Raw genomic sequence first — 17,640 nt, forward strand, 5'->3', positions numbered from 1 at the left:
TCCTTCTTCAGTTAAGATTTCTTGGTCACGTCCGGTGTTCCTGCGCAGTTGATGCAGAGTGTGCCACATGCACCAACATTGTTTGTTTCAAGTTCCTTGAACAGAGCAGGAGAAGAAAACAAATTGTCCATGTACTATACATGTGGTGCCCCTACTGTACATGTACCGGTACATGCACCAGTACACTGGCTCACAAAGTGTCGTTACAACATTGTTATACTGGTACAAGCCAACCTCAACATCATCAGTTTTCTTTCCCTGGTAAAGTTCAGCATTCCAGATGTATCCAGTCTTTGCCTCAGCCAAATTTCAGCAATTCAGTCCCTACTTGTGGGGTTTGTTGGGTTTGTGCACTTTCATTCCAGTGGGGTCCTTGAACGGTATGATTGTTTCATCAACTGACAGTTCTCGGTCTGGATAAGAACCCGACATCCATCGAGTCACAAGCATGTCCATTAGTTCTTTTATTTTGCCTCGTTGATCATGGCTGGCATCACCAGGTTGAGTCAGCAACGCATTGTCGGTGCAATGGATAAAGGTCAAGATTAGTTCGAAGCGATCCCTGGACATTATGGACCTTATTTCGGGGGCCTTCATTGTCCAGTCTGTGGTCCAGTATGGGGCGACGATCAATGACGAACAACGGCAATATAGCCAGAAATGCTCTCATTTTGGTGTCATTGACAACTCGCCACTTGCGAAATCTCGATACCATACCGCCTTTACTTGCAATGGTGGTCGCTGCGTATCATGTATCTGTTTTTTTCTACAAGGAAGTCAATAACCTCTGAATCAAAATAATGGGAGAAAAATCCCATATTCTGTAGGCTCTTCGGCATTAAAAATCAGCTGGCCGTGTGGATGGCTGACATCGCTCAGCCAGTCATGCTGGTACGCCCTCTGAAATGCATCATTACGTGCTGCGATCTGAGTTGCATCACTGTGATAACCTCTAGGTTGTAGGCGAACTTCACCAGAGCCATCGTCGTGTTGTTGTGGCCTATCAAATGCATCGTCCACGCTAATGTCAGTGGAGCCCTGGGTGACAAAGTCATCGTCACTATTACAAGAATCATCTGCAAAAATGCCTTTGAAGTCGGAATCTCTGGAGTCTGAGTCTCCGAAAATCTCCTGAAATGCTGCTGAAGCTTCCATTGTACACGCCTTTTGTTTTAGCGAGCACTTGAACCTCGGGACGCACAGAATTTCGATCGGAAATTGCAGAAAATTTTGTCAGAAACAAACATGGTTTTACTGTTGAGAAATGTTTGCCACGTATTCAGCTTTCAGAAAATACCCAGATGAGGGTTCGGGGGTTAAAGGTTTGCTTCCTTCATTCATATATAAAGCACTGTTCTTGCGGGCGACTGTGGTCGCTGATAGCAGTGTGGGAAAAAAAGCGCCCGAGTCTCTCAGACGTGCGCGTGCGCGTAGCAGTACCTGAATAGCCCGGTACTGGGCATGGGCTGTTGGAAAACTGAACTGGCTCATTTGACGGGAAAAGGGTAACACTTATAGGCAATATGTACATGAATGTATTTCATCTCCTATATTTTATAAGGGAACATGTACCGGTACATGTCTGTGTACAACTGTACATGTACATGTACATGTACATGATCTGTTTTCTTTTCCCACGAGTGCATGGACAGTGTGTACGTATGCTGCAGTAGCACATGCAGTGTACCAGATCAAATGTGTACCTTCTCTTAGAAGGCAATTACACGCTCTAGGCCACCAGACAATCAGCTGCTGAAGCCAGTGCTGTAAAATCAATGTTAGCGTATCACTTCCATCGATCTTTGCACTGTCATCAGATGATCAGATGTGGATATATTGTGTTTGCACAGAGATCCTTGGTCTTCAGCCATGCTTGATCATACAGCTTTTTTTTTTATTGAGGGCACAGACTGACACATTGGCGTGATACATGTTGGCCTTTGGTGTTGCGATTATCGAACTTTAGAACCTTTGTGGTCATGTTCGATCAAGGACCGCTTCATACATGTATACATGTACCTGTACCAGCATGGTAGTTAACTAGTTTTTGTTTCGTGACGTACTGGTACTGTACCACCTAGTGCATGTGCAGTAAAGTTGAATTGCCAATGACCCTAGTCAACCATCGTCAGGTCATTAGGCAGAAGGGGAGAAAAGGTGACTGCAGGATAGAAGGGCAAAATAGCAAACCTAAAAGTGAAAATGGTCGTTTACTATTGATAGACTGTGTTTCTTGGGCATTTTCCTTATTACTGGTCCTCTCTGCACCGTGCTTTTTAAAAAGGGTTTAAGGCAACAAATGATGCGAGCAACCTTGATAGACTGGTTGCAAATAGTCTAACCATCGTAGACTAACGTGCGTTTGTTTAGAAATAGTCAAACTATGGTTAACTGTGGTCCTTCATCGAACTTGCCGTGGATTGTTGGATTCTTTTGGATTCTGAAAGCTTTGCATTCATTGGGTTGGTACGGTAGATTCTGTTCGGTTGTCGGACTGATTTAACCAGCTTTGTGCTGACTTGGTTCCTCTTGTGGATAGCTGGATTCAGCCGGCTTTGTGCACTCTGTGGGGTTTTGTTAAAGATTCCGCAAACTCCATGCACATTTGAATGATGGATATTAAGCCACTTGGTCTATGCTGATTGGTTTGTTACCGCAGGTTTGGTTTGATTCAGCAATATGCATGTATAAGCTCATTCACTGTGTTGATGAATTCTGTTAAAACTGCAAGCATCGTGTAAACTTCCTTGTTTGGTGGATCCTCCCTCATCTACATGTACATGTACATTGGCAAACCCCATCATTGCCAGTTTGTCACTTGTTTTGACCTTCTCTAGCTGTCAACAATGATGATGTTATAAACGGAGATAGATACTCTGTTGAGATGTTGACCTGCACGCAGTTCATAACTGCCACCCTTCTTGGCTGTCGAACAGTGTGTACATGCCTGGTGATTCCTTGGTTGCTGTGGAAACAGAAAGGCTGTAAATTGGAGAGGTTGGAAGCTCTGTAAACATGAAGGAGCGAATTATTCAGTCATTGTAGGGCGGTAATTACCACCTGGCTGTAGGCAGCTCAACCTTGGCTTTCGGATTAAGAGTGTCAAACCGGCCAAAAATCACCAGTAACAGGCAGGAGAAAGACCAAGATCTACAATGTATTTGTATGTACATGTGTATGTACTGCACAGAAGATACAATGTACATGTACTCAGACTATACAGAATATACATGTATATGTAAGAAACTACAACTTGTACATGTGCTGGTACCTGGTACCTGTGTATTGTATACAGGGATATAACAGGTACTGGTACGGTACGCTGGTACTGGAACTGCGAGTTTTTTATTTGAAATTTTAACCAAATTTAAATTGTGATTTGATTAGGGGTAATTACCGGGTACCATGCACATGTACATACATGTATATACCGGTACAATGTGTACATGTACATGTATGTCTACCAGTAGGATATCCAGTTCCTGTACCACCCATTACCCCAAAGTTTCATTCCAAAAAACCCCTGTAACTACCGGTACATGTCTTCCAGTACTCATCTGTTCGTAACAAATAGAGTCAAATTGTCCCTGACTGTTTTTTCTTTCTTCACTTTTAACTTTACAGTTCCTGCGTGATGAGCTGCAGTACAAGAGCGACTTTGAGCGGCAGCAGACACTGCACGGGGAAGATAAATTCATCAGTGTGGACGACCTGTGGATGGCCTGGAAATACTCTGAAGGTGGGTAGCCAATAGGAAGGCTTGAAGCTGTCACTGTGGTGGTACATGTACCTCACGCGTGGACAGGTGGTCAGTGACGGTATGAGCATGTTACATGTACGTGTTTCGTCAACCAGTTGGGTGTTGTAGCTTGCTAAGTGCATGTGCTGTGCATGAGTCTAGTGCACAAGTCCAGTGTCTTCGCAGTAAGGGCTTCTTTACAGATTAGTCTAAAGGATTGGTAAACTTTGTAAAATGGACACACATGTAGAGTTATGGCCATCTACCTGTAAATACGATGCCAACCCTGTACATTGTTATGGTCCGCTAATTTCTTACTGGGTCTATATCGCAATAGCTGACATAATTATGTCCTTTTGCCAGGCAGCATAGGGGAAGGGTAGACGCTACTATTACAGGCAGGATGGAAGTACACCTAAAAAGTACATGTGCCGGTACATAGAAAAAAATCTCCCAACTAATTTTCTGCTCCTCTACACATGGACATTGATTTATTTTTCTAGAAAACTTGGCACTGGTGACTTGGAGCTTAATTGACAGAACATGTTATTTTCGTTTTTCATGCATCGGGAACAATAGTGTAGTAATTACATGTACATGTAGTTACCTCATACTGGGAAAAACCTTTATACCCTATATCTACATGTACACTGTACATGTGCCGCTATGTTAGACATGTACGTAAGTGGCTGGCTTCAGTGCAAAAAACGTGCAGTTTTGTGAGACCTTGCCGTTTGATAGAGGCGTTTGCTCTTGATAAATTATTATTGTGTTCACCTTTTACATGTTACCCAGGATACAAACTGACAAAAGATCTACCGTACATGTACATTTTAGGCCACTCTCATTGTGCCTTGTATGGGCAGCCAAAGGTTGCAGGAATATGCCCTTTTGTTTGATTTTTGATTTTAGTGCAATTTGTTTAAAAAGGTACTGATACCGTACATGTATGTTTTTTCATTATTATCTGCTATTCTGATAGCTGCAAGGGATTCATAACACTGTGTGAATGGTTTTTTTTTTACTTTTGTACCGTACAAATAGCTTTAGCAGCCAGTTGTAGGAAAAAAATGATGTGACATCAAAAGAGCACCACACTGAATACATGCAGTGTGCAATACTTGTACATGTTCATGTACATGTACATGTTTGTTCATCATGCTTGAATGTAGACTTGAATACATGTACCTGTACATATACATGTACATGTACAGGTACCGGAGTAGTAGTTGAAATTCCTTAATTCAAACAAGGCCTGAGGCCTCAATATTTTATTTTTTTTTTCAAATGCCATGTCAAGCGATGTTTCCTCAGGACATATTTTGTGCTGGCTGGTTTTTAGATGTTTTCACATTGGTTGGTTTGGGTAGAATGCATGGTGTGGCCAATGGGCATTTAATGAAATGACACATTGATTGTACATGTACACCAATTGATACAAGTTGAGTGAAAATGTCATGTTCTACAAAATGCCTGGTATATGTACATGTACATGTATAAGCCATTGGCTAATCATGGATTTTGGGGTTCTGATCTCCTTAACACTCACTCACAATTCACTCGCATTCACTCACAATGTCTGATAGAATGAGGGGAGTCGTGACTGATACCGGTATCTGGAACACCGCCGACCGTGACCATGTCCTCCATCTTCATCAGAATTAAATAATTAAAAGTCTTGAATGTCAGTACATGTACATGTATTTTTGACAGATACTGTATGAAATCCCTACATGTATATATTCTAGCCACCTAATCATTTATGAATCCTAGCCTCCTAATTATCAACGGGAAGTAACAATTACTGCTGTAATTTTTTACAGATTTGCAAATGGTGACAGATGATAATGTGTTTTAAAACCATAATCACAAAAGTAAAGTGAATGTCTTTCAACAGGTCCTGCAGTCTGCAGTAGTGTACGTCATTTGATTCCGTAAAAAATGTAAAAGATGACAAACCACCACGTAAAACTGATGTGCATGTACTGGTACAGTACGAGTTTTAAAATGTCCTTTGTAACAGTGTAACAAATGACCCAAAGTAATTATCCTTTTATGACTTGAACTACATGTGTATGTATCTTATTTTCATCAACTGAGTTTCCATAAACCCTGGTCCGAATTACCAATGAGGACTATACTGTGGGAAGTCTGTCCAGTCTTGACTGTGATGTTCAAGAAATGTTTTGCTGCTTCCTGGGCTGTTTGACCTTTGGCCCAGATAGTGCATCCTATTTTTCACTTGATATTCATGTACACCTGTACATGTGTGCTGGTAAAGTTGGAGTGTTGATGAACAACTAATGCAGGGAATGAAGAGAGGCAAATCAGCCTCATCATTTGTCGTCAATTTTGTACCATTTTCTTTATGGCTCCTTTTTCCTTAACTTCAGGTTTTTATTGAAGGTTTTAAAATACATGTACATCTCCTGAAAACTGTTCTAAACTTGCTTTGTTGTTGGGAGAGGGTTTGGAATCAAGTCATCTGGGACAAACCTTTGGACTTCAAACTTCAAATGAGTCCAACTGCCTTGTTTTGCATGGTTGCCAACCAAACGTCCACAAAATCTACAAGGATTATCCCAGAATGATCATTATTATACATGTGCAAGTTGGTGTCTTAAATAACTCAAGTCATTCTTTAAGTACACATAGTCTTGACAAGGTGCGTTTTGGTTCATATTTTGAAGAATAATCAATTTTTTTATTGCCAGATATGCAAATTGCGGTCTGTTCATTGCTCAGACATTTTCAGTAATTTGAATGAAATTGGGTAACATTCTGCTTTAGTCATATCAAGTGTAGTTACTTTTGTACCGGTAGGTGTGTCACACAGACACCAAAGATGCATCCTTTCTTTCTCTTTGCTATGTTGATGTGAACTTTGTGCATCTACATGTACATGTAATGAAATTGTGGACAGTAATGACATGAATGAAGCCTCTTAAAATTGTGATTGAAAATTTGTGTCCCTTTGGCTTGTGTGCACGAATTACCGGAGTACATGTACATTATACATTGTGACAGCTGTGCTAGTGCTCAAATCAGTTAGCGATTTGCCCCACAGCAAAATTTGATACGGTAGATCACTGATTCACCACTTGCAGGATTATCTTCCAGGAATTGTGTTGATGAATTTCATTTCTGGAAAAAAAGTTAATTAAAAATTTCCTTTGGTTTTACTTGACTACCGGTACATGTACAGTGTGAATACTGGTGTATGTACTGTACAATGTACATAGTGTACAATGTACATGTACATGCACTGGTACATGAGCATGCTGCATGGATAATGTGCTACTACAGTACATGTTGGTATACACATTTATGGGTCATTCTATGATTTTAGGGTCCAGAAGCATGACATTTTTGTGTCCCTGTTACACCTGACCTGTGTAAGTTGATATGGAAATGTCACTGAAATCGATTTCAAGCTACCGGTATTTCTATTGTTTGGCTGGAAATTTGCATTAATTCATCACTCTTGGAAATAAAAAATGTCTTCTGAACTTACAAAATCATACATGTACGGGTACATGTACATGTATGTCAGATGTTACAGGGACACAAAAAAATTGAGACCCCTCATTTTTAGAATGACCCATGCATGTAATTTGCTGCTTACAGGTGTACACCGGGTATAACCTGGTACCGGGGGTACATGTAACTAATACTACCAGTACATGTACATGTATGTGTCTATCATGAAATTTTTCTTCTGGGAAAAAACATGGATATGGGGCAAATTTTGTGCATTTTTGTAGTTACGTACAGTGTGTCCATGTACCAGTACATGCACACATTGCACATCGTTGGCTTGGACTGGCACGTGTACATGTCTGCAGTCTTTCTCTTAATACATGCACATTTACATGTACATGTACATGTGTAGTGGTGCAACCTGTAGTGGTGTACATACATGTAGGGTACATGTATGTTTCAGTCTTGTACATGTATGCACATTTGTAAAGAGCCAGTTGCTGTAACAGATTAATTCTAGTTAGTTACATGTAGACGTTTAGTGTTCTTAATGTAAGTTTATCATTTCTTCTTAATTTCAGTCTACAATTGGACCGTTGAGCAGACTGTGTCCTGGCTGTGTGATTTTGTAGAGCTACCTCAGTATGGGGAGGCCTTCAAGAAAAATGCCATTGAAGGTTCCGCTATCCCAAGGTGAGAGCATAATGTGATGCCACCTGTGTGCAGCTGGGAACAGTCCATTTCCTGTGGCATTGCAAGAGCCTGGAGTGTCTCCCTTGGAAATCCAGGGTGACCACATAAAAAGGATACTGAGATAAAATTACTGTAATGGCAGAACTACTTCATACATGTATATGGGAAAGAAACATCTCTAGAAAAAGGGCAGAATGTCCTCTTTGCAAGCTTATACAGTTTGCGATGTTATTGACACAGATGAGTGAACAAACTAGACTGATAATAAGGGTACTGAAATCGGCACTGTGACAAGTTTGCATATTTGATTAACAAGGCTCAACAATGCAAGTGTGCAGAATACCCTACCTTTGCTTGAAAACAAGGAATGTACCTAAATCAGTCTAATCTGCTTTGTTTTGACTACTTACCTCATAAGTTTAATGTGCTGTGCCCTCCACATGGCAACCATCCCTATCAATACACATCTGACATCTTTGTAACGTGTCCCTTACTACTCGTCTGATAATTTCAGACAAAAGGAAGATGGCATCTTACAAAGATGTCAGATGTGCATCTCAAACCAGGGGGGATTCCGCTCCTTTTCCACCAGAACTTGGCTATCCCTAGCCTCATTTAAACACAAAAAAATTTAGTATACTCTTAAAGACTTATCAGTACAAATAGTGAATTTCAACTCAAACTGACTGGAGGTTTTGTTGTTTCTGTCATATGTATTGAACTTTGAAGGCTATACGCATGCCAGTCCTCATGCATTACATGTTAGTACCGCACAGTGGAAGCTGGAGCTGTGTTGAAAATTACATCAAACTTCAAAGAATGTTTGCTGCTAAAATATAAACATGTACTCAGTGTGCTTGTAACTTTAGAATTGGACAGTTTTCCCTGAGGATTATTGCATCCCTTTGTATGGAAAAAGAAAAGGGGTTGTGCATCGGTCATTTTATTTTTCTATAGAGATTGTGACCCTAATACCTATGAATCCTGACAAAAATACAGACATGCATGTATGTATGTGGGATATGGTCCATTGTGGTCCAGAGCAGTGGACATTTTTCATAGTCAGTTTTTTTAATTATTTGCTGACCGAAAATCACCTGGCCCTTTCAAATCCTCAGCCACAAATTTGTTCACAAGGACTGCCGAAATGTAGATAACAATGGCCCCGGGCGGAGGGGTTCCTGTAAGACTTTCAATTGCAAAATTGAAGGTCCATTGAAGCCCCTCGACACTGTAAAATCATGGAAGTAGAATGTGATTCTACCTCCATGGTAAAACGTACAGTCCTGGCTCATGTGCATGTATATCCCACAATGTGCAGGAGATTGCAGTTTGTAAGGAACCACCTGTTTTCCAAGGGGCAGTCTGAGTTGCCAGGGATCATGGCTGTAACTTAAGTGCCTGTTGGCCTTCACTCAAAACAGAAAAAAATTCCGGAAAATATATCATGCACTTGATTAATTGTATCACCTGCACTTGTGAATTTCCAATAGATGACATCCTGTCTTTAGAGTGCATGCTGGCCAGTGGTTTAGAGGTACTTGTACATGTATAAATGACTGATTGGTGCATTTGGAGAGTGCATTTACATGTATTGGGGCTTCATTTTTTTGTTGGGTCCCTGGATATGTGTATAGAGTGACAGTGGAAACTACATTTAACATTCCTTTTTTGCAACTCTTGGAGCCGTTCTCATTTAGACCAATTTGACATTGATGGAAGGCTCATGTGTACATGTACATGTATCTACTGTATTTGTTGTTATTGATTGGTCAAATTTCAAACACATGGATTGCACATACATGTACATGTACACTACCGGGTACATGTACATGTACATGTATGTCACAGTTACGTGGTCACTGTTTTCTGACTAATGAATTACATGTAGTAGTGTGCTGTTTGAACAATGAATCAGCGGTAGCAGATTGTTTTGGTACTTTTTATGTGAGGTGCAACATTCTTCTATAGAGTGCTGGAAGTTCTACATGGTGTATCTCTTGCAAAAGAGCAATGAAAACGTACATGTACATGCACATGCACTATGTACCGTACCGTAGCTTTCTTCCTACATGTACACTGTACTTGTAATTGCTGTCAAATTAACTGAGACAGTGTATTCCAAATTTGACATCATGGCAACAGTGCCCTCACAGGTCCAGAAACTTCAAATGTTTGAAGAAGTGCACTTTCCAAATGCATGTAGTTTGTATATCTACATGTATTTACGAGGAGCAGAAAGTTGTTCAAAATGTGTATCTAACAAAAGCCCATTTCATGGACTCTCTGAAGGACACTCTTTCCTTGTTTCCTCCTCGGTAAATACGGGGGACATAAGAAACTCCTTTGTTTTCTCTTGTGTCTCTTACACAGGCTAGCCATCAACAGCGCCCAGTTTCTGACGTCGATACTCGGAATCACCGATCCCATCCACAGGCAGAAGATCTCTCTCAAAGCCATGGACGTTGTTTTATTTGGACCGCCAAAACGTGAGCTCCATCTCGGTCCATGTGTTCTTTTTTTCTTTTGAATGTTTATTTAAAGGAATAACATGTCGTGCGAATTGTAAATCATTCCAGTATCTGACTATCGATAACTGGTAAACAAATATTGAGATAATATTTGGTTTCGTGGTCATATTATTTTTGTTGCATTTTATTTAATTTTATGAGTGTTTTGTGTCAGTGTGTCCTGTTATTTGTTTTAACGCTTAAGTTTGTGTATTTTAACATGGTCTCTCTTTTCCACATGATGCGGGGGGGAACACAGCTGTTTTGTTCCAGTATGTACATGTCTCAATAACTCCGCAGTAATCTAAATTTCTTACACCAGGAGTTTATTGTAACAGCTTGTCCCCTCTACCAACTTACGACGGATGAGCAGTTGTGTGAATGAACTTTAAATTACTAAGCCTGCCCAGCAAAATACGACAGCATAAAAGTTCTTTGGGATTTTTTGTGTGACCCAACATAAAAATGTGCTGCACCTGTAGTTAACCTTACCCACCCCCCTTCCCAAAAAGATTTTAAAAAATGTGCAGTTTTTGTTCTTCGTATAGATCTTCAACATTAGTTTAAAGATTTCGGTATATCTTTTTTTTCCAGTACTGTTTTCCCCAAGTGAGATGTTAAAATGTCCTATTATAGCAGGATAATCCACTGTGTATGTGTGTCACTGATCTGTGAGTTAGAACAGAAGACTTTGTATCTATTAAGGCTCTGTTGGCTTCATCATGCTTGAAAACTTGCTGAGTTTGCCGTCATGTGTGTGACCGTATGTTCCAAAAATCCCAACTACTGTACAACACACCGTCTTGCTTTCTTTGTGCCCTCAGCCATCCACAGTTACTTGAAGGATACGACTCTCTTGGTCTCGTTGGTAGTCGCCGTCGGCGGATGTTGGTTCGCCTATGTCCAGCACCGGTACTCCCAATCCCACATCAGGCAGATGCTGCGAGACATGGAGGGACTGCAGAGGGCAGAAGATGCACTCAGTGACATGCAGGAAAAGTAAGGACTGTAGGCCTACCAATTTTTCCTTAGAAATACACTGGTTTCCATTTGGTCTGCCATTCACAATAATGGGTCTAGAGGGAGGTTGCCCCAGTGAACCCCTCCTACAATTTTTCATATTCTTTTAAGTATACCTTTGCATACTTTTCGGTTCATCTCCATTTGGGTCCCCACCCCCGTTTGTAAATGTTGGGCACCTACCGGTGCATGTACATGTACCTCTTTGAAAATGCAGTAATAACCAAGAATTGAGTGGGTTACTTCTCATGGAAGAATTTCTCTGGAAATTTTTATTTCAATCGCAGGAGACTGTCAAACAATTTACCAGAGAGGAACAAGCCCCACCAATTCTTGGTTGTGACTGCCAAAATACACCCTTGTTTAGCTAAAAACATGCACACGGTTAATGTCAAGCGATTTTACCAAACTTAATTAAGTACAGGTACATCCAAAGGTAAAATTGCTCATTTTACCATGTTAGGATTTAGGTCAGCTGTTTATTTCTCAATTCTTCATCCGGTTGAAATTTCTAGTACACCCATATCTTTCCTTTCCTCTCTGCACCATATGGGGCCTCTGCAGCTCCTGCTACTACTCACCTGAAATGTTGCATGTACAGGTGTATCAGCTTGCAGGAAGAAGCAAGGCTCTGTGTTACAGGAATTCACCTGAATGTTGCATATTTCACATCTTTGTGAGTGCTTGTTATGTATATTTCCACGTGTGCATGTCAGTTTGCAGTACCTTTGCGTAACCAGTACAAGACCAAATGAGCCCCCTCAAACTACACGTACATGTACTTTATCACGTTTTTGGGCCACTTGTCAATCTGAAGGAAATGGGTTTATATGCTCCCTCATGGACATACACGTATATTGATTAAAAGCCTTTGCATGGTTGTCCAGCGAAAATCATGGTACCGGTATTTGTACGGTACATGGTCCTGCCCTTTGATTACCAAATAATCCTTTTCATTTGTCTCCACGTCCGAAAAGCCACATGTTAAATGTACAATATGTGTGTCCCTACCACCATTCCGGCATATGCAAGTACATGATGCACCTGTACATGTATGTCTGGGGCATGCTTATGGGTCTTTTTACGCACAAGTGCTAATGGACCATGATGCATTGCATATTGACAAACTCCTCCACAAATTGCGTCCATCGTCTGAGTAATGACCAAAGAATTGCAGGAGGACAAAATGGATGACTCCTCTTCAGAGAAAAGGTCTATTTATTCGAGTGGTACGGGCGTGTACTGTACATGTACATGCAGGTTCAGCATGCACAGTCTACTGATTTTTGGCATTGGTTATCACTCAAGTGGCACATGTACAGCTGTGTGTTGACTGCTCATTCTTGCCATCTGCACAGTTTCTAGCTCAGCTCAGTGTGTAACCACTGACCATTGGGTTGGGTTGCATTGGGGCTGGTACTAGGTTTACATACGTGCCTACCTTGGGGCCAGACATAGGAAACTGATATACAAGGTACATGGGTCTTTATTTTAATATGGAGACCAATGTGTACACATGTATATCAGGGACATCACAATTGTCATGACCATTCAAAACAAGACGAGTTTCACTTTCCCTTTTAATTTGCATGTGTATTTGTCAGTTAATATGTGTTGATTACATTAAATTCATTTACATTGAAAAAAAGTTGATTTACACAATAATTGCAAGGGAAAAACCTCATCGTTTTTTTTGGTATTTAGTGTGACAGTCAGAATCCTGCAGTCTCCTGAAGATGGACAGATTGCACTTTTCGAAATGTTGAGTTATTCCCCGGTTCTTCTCAGAACCACACATACTCAACAAAGAGATTTAACCATGGTGTAACTGCAATCGTTTTTACTCTAATAGTAATACAGTTTGAAAACAATTCCGGTGATATTTCCATGTCAAATAACAAAGGTCAGATGTAACAGGGACACGAATATGTCGCACTTTTGGACGCCTGATTTCTGGAATTACTCACACACGTGTACATGCTCTTTGAAAAAACATGCAAACAAGCATTTGTTTGACTTACAATGTACATGTACATATATTATGTGAACAAAATAGGGTCCACGTAATGTAGGGTTTGAAGACCTTGTTTGGACATGTATGCACAGCAGTCGATTTTGCAAAACTTCATGCAGCGGTGAACTTCACTTACATGTATGCCTTTTTTATTGTGTTAGATGTGCAACAAATTGTGACACATTTCACAAAAGTTACACAGTGTGTATTTAAGTTCACAGCATTTGTAACAAATTATGGCATAATGCATGCAATCATATTATGTAAAGTACATGTAGGTTTTGCAAAATGAATTAGAAATGAATGATTTAACTAACCATAATAATAGAATTCAATTGAGGCTCATGTTTGCTCTACTAAACAAGGTTTAAACGGGAAATGTACAATTTGTTTTTTTGGAGGTAATGAAAAGCTAGTTTGGCTGTAAGAGAACATTTGGATTCCAACAAAGAAAAGACAAAAACTTTATCAAAATGATGGGTGGAGGTCATTCAGCGACAGTTTTAATACTGCTCTGTCTGTGACTGCTGTAATATTGTAAAGGAACAGCTGCTGTAAAGGCTGTAATCAGGGCACACATTTCTGACACAAGGCTTACATGTACGCATGGTATGAAGTAAATGCCAATTGCTTTTTTTAAAGTCAGTTGCAGCTGCACATGTTCACCCCTCCCCGGGATCCAGTTTCAAAGGTATTTTAGGTTTCTGGCTGTTGGGAGCAAAATGAAGAGAAAAATTAAAAACGAAACTCCATCTTGAAGGAGTGTTCATGATGGAAAAACTGAGTAGCTTCTGTGTGGAGTATCCTCATAAGAAACAAGTGCCGATGCATGTAGCGCGTGCATTTGCAGTATACTGTGTATATGTGAATACATGTACAGTGGATTGATTTTAAAAATCATTTTCATAAAATTGTGGTGTTGTAATTTTATGTTCTGGTGACAGAATTTAGTGAAACTTTGTACCTGATATATTGCATTACATACATACATGTATATTATGGTGGTGCTATAGACAGTGACGTACTACAAATTATAAACAGGTGAAAATAAATAAAAATAACAAAAAGAAAAAATTTAATTAAAAATAAAAGGTCTTGAGCAACCCCTAGCCAGCAGAGTCTAATCTATAGGACCAGAAATTGTCCTTTGTTTGCGAGTTTGAAATTACATTATCTTTGACACTTCGATATCGCCGCAGCACAAATTGTCATATATATGTACATGTACAATATTGCACTTGTACGTGAACAGTGTAAATTAGGTACACGTGGCATAAACATGGGTGATAAGCCTGCCACGCTTACCTTGTAAATCAATTTACTGCATGACTCGATTGGTAATTAGGGGACTACATGTACACACCATAAATTTATCCATAGGTACATGTACATGTACGTAGTTACAAATTTGGACACTTGACAGCCCCAGAAATGTAGTCTGAAATTTCTTGATTTTTCTAACGTGTTCTTTACATTTTATTTGTATATGTACCGGAACAAGTGCTGTACATGTATACACATGTATCCCTTTATTGTACTTATGTATACAATGTACATGTACATGTACGTGCATGTGTACATGTACCAATGTACATGTAAATGCACAGTTTGGAAGATGAAAACTTCATGTGAGACTGGGTAAAATATTCATCTATAGAAGTATCGTAGTCCCATTGTCTTCTCACAAACATTGTTTAACTTAGCCTGTTAGCCAATGTGACTTCAAAGGCTGAAAACTGTACTGCATGTACATACATGTACATGTACATGCTTGTTACACAGTCGCTAAATTTTGGAGTTGTGACCTGATTGTTTTGTCCAAGTCCATATCTTGAGTCAGGTTGTACCTGTGTGTACCTTTAACAATTAAGCTCAGTTTAAATTCAGTCAGGGAATCTCTACTACGGTTTTTGACTTGAGTCACCAAAAGATACTTTTGGATAAACTTATACTGGTATCAGTGCTCTGTCTTTTATGGGCTGTATTCAAGCCTTTGCTGCGTGTACCAGCTAGTACCGGCACCAGTGCTTTTTCTGTTGTGGGCTGTATGCGAGCCTTTGCGTGTACCAGCTAGTACTGGTACCAGTGCTCTTTCTTTTGTGGGCTCTATTCAAGCCTTTGTGTGTACCAGCTATACCGGTACCAGTGCTTTTTCTTTTGTGGGCTGTATTTAAGCCTTTGCGTGTACCAGCTAGTACCGGTACTAGTGCTTTTTCTTTTGTGGGCTGTATTCAAGCCTTTGTGTGTACCAGCTAGTACTGGTACCAGTGCTTTTTCTTTTGTGGGCTGTATTCAAGCCTTTTCGTGTACCAGCTAGTACTGGTACCAGTGCTGTTTCTTTTGTGGGCTGTATTCAAGCCTTTGCGTGTACCAGCTATACCGGTACCAGTGCTGTTTCTTTTGTGGGCTGTATTAAAGCCTTGGCGTGCACCAGCTAGTACTTGTACTAGTGCTGTTTCTTTTGTGGGCTGTAATCAAGCCTCTGCGTGTACATGTACCAGCTAGTACTGGTACCAGTGCTGTTTCTTTTGTGGGCTGTATTCAAGCCTTTGCGTGTACCAGCTAGTACCGGCACCAGTGCTTTTTCTTTTGTTGGCTGTATGCAAGCCTTTGTGTGTACCAGCTAGTACCGGTACCAGTGCTGTTTCTTTTGTGGGCTCTATTCAAGCCTTTGTGTGTACCAGCTACATGTAGTACCGGTACTAGTGCTCTTTCTTTTGTGGGCTGTATTAAAGCCTTTGCGTGTACCAGCTAGTACTGGTACCAGTGCTCTTTCTTTTGTGGGCTGTATTCAAGCCTTTGCATGGAACTGATACCTGTGCTTTGTAAAAAAAAAGGCAAATGGGTGTACGTATATATCAAGATGAAACACAGGAAATGATGAAATGAAATAAATGTGTCTATAATTCACGATTGTCTGGCATTTGTTAACACACAGCAATTTGTTCTGGCATCTCATTGTCTCTTAAATATCAGAATAAAATAAAATGCAAGTTTCTCTCTCATTCCAAAGAAGAAATCTGGACTGTTTTTTAGTCAATGCTTCCCATCGAAAGAAAAACAGGAACATTCTGAAATTTCTGAAACAAATTTAATACTGAAATGGGAAGAAAACCCCAGTTGAAAAGGCCATCACTAAACGAAGGAAATAGGATAGTTTTCTGTAGGTTTTTTCAGTTTTAGAATGTAAAATACTAAACTACATTATGAGAACAAAAGAATTGTCATATTGTTTGTACAGTCCATGAGTCCAACCTCAAAAGAGGACCTTTGAGGACTTGGCAAAGTGCAGTACATGTACCTTGTTATAACAGGAACCTTATATTATCAAGAATGAAAACAATTTAAAAAAAAAAGGATTGGGAGCAAAAACATGTCCATATAATGAGCAGAATCTTGCATTTACAGTGTTCTTATTAATGAGGTTCGACTGTATGCGCATATTTTATTGCGAGAAAAATTAAAACACTTTGACAAATTGAAATGGGTGAACATGTGTGTAAGTTTAGTGTGTCTGTAAGGGTAATTACGTGTAAGGTAGACAAATGAGGAACAGGTTTAATTTCAAAATATCTTAACCAGTTACAACTTGATTCTGTGCAGGCCTTCACATGTACATGTGTATCAGTTTATATTTTGTTCTTGGAGATGTTTTGTGTGGAACAATGATTGGCCCAAGTAGGGGGGGGTGTTGGCTGAAAATGGGGGAAAGTTGTGGGTCAAGCACATTTCTCAGAATTGATACACATTCATGTACAGTATGTAGAACCGGTAGTTTGTCTGTAATTGGTCTTGCTTTGCCCGAGAAGTACATTCAGAACATCGTCCATTCAAGAGACAATTTATGAGCTTCTCATTCTACGTAAATGTGATCTGCTCTGCACAAAGGCGTATTAAGTCACACAATGGAAAAATGCGTAATGGCCCATTCCATGTGCCGAGGGTGAAAATATTTGGAAATATTTTGATGCCAACTGCTAGACCAGAAAGCCTCTGTTGCTAAGGAAAACCAAGAGAGTGTCTAATTTAAGTTTAATCTTTCTGTTCATTATATAATCTCAAAAAGCATGTGTAATGAAATGAAATTATATGAATATGCAAATGGCAAATAACTGCAAAATGCAAAATGCCACTGGGATGAATTATATATCAAGTGAAAGCTTACCGGTAGGACGTGAATAAAT

The 17,640-nt window shown here is 39.9% G+C and overlaps 1 protein-coding gene across 2 annotated transcripts in view; it reads left to right on the forward strand.

Annotated features, from left to right (window-relative positions):
• Window positions 1-17,640, forward strand: part of LOC110973148 (stromal interaction molecule homolog) — a 47,592-nt gene that overhangs the window by 12,157 nt on the left and 17,795 nt on the right. For both annotated transcript variants that reach the window (XM_022223713.2, XM_022223715.2), the window contains exons 3-6: window positions 3,625-3,739; window positions 7,801-7,912; window positions 10,286-10,401; window positions 11,247-11,421. In XM_022223713.2, coding sequence (XP_022079405.2) covers window positions 3,625-3,739; window positions 7,801-7,912; window positions 10,286-10,401; window positions 11,247-11,421 — 518 coding nt within the window. The remainder of the gene's footprint in view (window positions 1-3,624; window positions 3,740-7,800; window positions 7,913-10,285; window positions 10,402-11,246; window positions 11,422-17,640) is intronic.

Source organism: Acanthaster planci, linkage group LG02, assembly GCF_054643075.1.
Source record: "Acanthaster planci isolate LZ-2023a linkage group LG02, COTS_SCS, whole genome shotgun sequence".
Taxonomy (NCBI): domain Eukaryota; kingdom Metazoa; phylum Echinodermata; class Asteroidea; order Valvatida; family Acanthasteridae; genus Acanthaster; species Acanthaster planci.